We start from the raw sequence: 2,901 nt of genomic DNA on the forward strand, positions 1-2,901 counted from the left end.
CCCCCCTGTGATTTGGATAAGAAATTTTTTTTCACGAAAATTATTCGAATTTGCTAGGGTTTTTGATTCTAAAAGTGAAGACCTTTTTTTTAAGCTCATCAATGTAGAAAATTGAGGAGAATTCTTTCAATTTCCTAGGTTTTCTGGTTCCGAGTGAATTTTTTCCGATTTGCTAGGGTTTTTCGCGGAGAAAATTCCTTTCGATTTGCTAGGGATTTTCGCCTCAAAAAGTGACTTCCAAAAAAAAACGAAAATTTGTCTGATTTGCTAGAGAAATTTTTGATTTCAAAAAACCACCTCCCCCTGAAAAATTTTCCTCGCACATTACTGTTATAGAGATATTAGTTCTACTAAATAAATACGTCATTATTATAACGCGATAATTTGAGTATAAATCTCCCACTGAAAATATAGCTAATATACAAACATTTTACTCAATATTGTCTGAGCTCAAATCTATGTCATAAAACTTCAATGATAGAAATATTTAGATGTTTGCACTTTTAGGTATAAGAATTAGCGATTTTGATACAAAGATCATATTTTATTTATTTATTTAAATATAATTATAACTTTTACAATAATCAATCTCGGTGATCCTTTGTTTAATAACAACGTAATGAAAATAATAGATTTAAAAGATAATTTTATATCATAACTACCTTTATATTGCTAATTTATACGAATTTATATAATAAATGTCCGAATACCAAACTTAGCAAGCTTATCATGGAAATTACGAGACAATTGGAAGACTTTTGACAAGATTTCGATACGGTCGACTCGGATGGCACTCTGTAATAAAGTAACTCATTAAATTATTTCAAAATGGCATATGACGAGTTTTATATTTATTATCTACATTTCTTCTTTTTGTGAATGAGTGCTGGGCAAAAATGCTTCGATTTCTCTCCAGAATTTGGTACGCTCTTCAAAAATGCCATTTTCTTCCATTCCAAACATAGGTTTGCCATCAAAATTAAGATTACCAAAGCGATAGTATCTCAGCGGAAATTCTTTTGCTTCAATCCATTTTGGTAAATTACTTGACTCAGGAGTTGGATTACTGCGAGATGCAAAATTTAAACATTTTAAGTTGCTGTTCTCTTAATCGCTTCAACAGTTGAATCACTTACCCAGTACGAGCAAAGTCTACCCACATTTGTATAAGCGATTTGCGCATTTCGTCATCTTCTTTTGTTGGCAATGAATTCGAAAAGACTGTGTCCCTTTTCGGAAAGAAATATGGCTGGTCATCACCATGAGATACACCTTTAAAATTCATTCCATATCTTATCAATTTCGATTTAATTCTTTGATTATCAATTTACCATAAAATGTCTCCGGATCACCATTAAACACTTCAGAAAAACTGATAGATGCTTTATGAGTTAGCAGATATACATAGGTAGGTGCAGCATCTGTGTGTGAAAGTCTCATTCGTAAATAAGAGTCCATTGCGTCGAGAAACCATCCATCGCCGAATAACTACAAATTCACATAAATTTTCATAAGTTCATAAGGCATTTTTGATGAATTCAATGATGATTTACAGTCGTCAAATTCGTAAATTTATCCTTTGAAAAATTGTTTCCGAAATAAAAATCATCGATTTGTTTTGTTATCGAGTCTTGAATAGACGAATTATGGTGGTCGTAGTAGAGAGAAATGGATAGGGCACGTTTTAAATTAGTGGAAAACTCTTCAAATACTCCTGGGTAGTTCATGATGGCTAGAAACGTTTGAACATATAGAAAACTATATTAATTTGAATTCAGTGAATAGAAAACTTAGAAGCAAACTCACGCAATGATTTCATAAGACCCTCATCGTAGTTGACCCCAGTAATGAATGGTATTTTGGAGGAAGTTTCGGCTCTTTCTTCACGTGGATGTTTCGTTATGAATGCACCAGGCACGTCAGGCTCAATAACTGGTGAAAATACTACCACGGGATCAGTGTCGAATTCCTATATCAAAGAAAGTATTTAAAAAAAATCCAGACATCCAATAAACACTTTAAATTATGACAGTTACGAAGAAATCATAATATGATGATGAGATGCTGGCAGCGGGTACATTTCGTAAGCATTCAATAGTTTGTGTCCAATTATTTGGAGAGTAACAATTGAAATACTCTGCAAATTGTTTTGCTCGTTTTTTGGCAACTCCTTTGTGAGCTGGTTGTGCCCATGGTGCTAGATTTGTGCCTGACATCGCAATTGCTTTCGAATATAAACCTAAAATGTTGACCAAAATCAAAATTTCATTATTCTATAGGTGTTTCAGCCTTTGAAATTTTTTGAATACCCTCAGTTAATGGAGACATCATTAGATACGTAACACTTGCACTGCCAGCACTCGATCCGAATATGGTAACACTTGATGAGAAAAGTCATTCATTGAAAACGAAATAGATGCACTCGCCAGATTTGAAATCACAAAATAAAATATTACCTTTCTGGATCGCCACCAAATCGTTGAATATTCTGTTGAGTCCATTTAAGCACCATCGCTTGATCTTTAATACCAAAATTTCCTGGGCAATTGGCGTCCTCCGTACTGAGAAAGCCCAATGGACCCCCACGATAATTTGCCGTAACTAACACAATGTTGTGATCAAGGAAATAAGCAGGATCGTATTGCGACTTGATATTAGAGCCAGATACAAATCCACCCCCATAGTAATACACCAAAACAGCCAAATTCGAAGAATTTCCCTCAAACTAAAAAAACCATTACACTACCAAATGGTTTGAAATAATTCCTTGTGGTCTTACCGAGTGTGGCACATATACGCTCAAAAATAAACAATCTTCATTGCCTTCATCAATATAACTGTGTGAAAATGTATTTTTTTGAATGCATGCTGGACCATCTTTCACTGCTTTGTATTCATCAT

The 2,901-nt window shown here is 33.9% G+C and overlaps 1 protein-coding gene across 1 annotated transcript; it reads right to left on the bottom strand.

The window, feature by feature from the left end:
- Positions 1-501: 501 nt before the first annotated feature.
- Positions 502-2,896, bottom strand: LOC116336856 (cholinesterase 2-like; the record flags this gene model as incomplete). Its single annotated transcript, XM_031761021.1, has 10 exons — positions 502-795; positions 863-1,066; positions 1,137-1,272; positions 1,332-1,488; positions 1,554-1,732; positions 1,807-1,969; positions 2,037-2,239; positions 2,310-2,380; positions 2,457-2,725; positions 2,780-2,896. Coding segments are annotated over 10 exons (1,617 nt in total), but the record flags the coding sequence as incomplete, so codon positions are not given.
- Between the last annotated feature and the right edge of the window lie 5 nt (positions 2,897-2,901).

The sequence above is a fragment of the Contarinia nasturtii genome, unplaced genomic scaffold, assembly GCF_009176525.2.
Source record: "Contarinia nasturtii isolate CC-2019 unplaced genomic scaffold, AAFC_CNas_1.1 Cnas_scaffold_206, whole genome shotgun sequence".
Classification (NCBI taxonomy): domain Eukaryota; kingdom Metazoa; phylum Arthropoda; class Insecta; order Diptera; family Cecidomyiidae; genus Contarinia; species Contarinia nasturtii.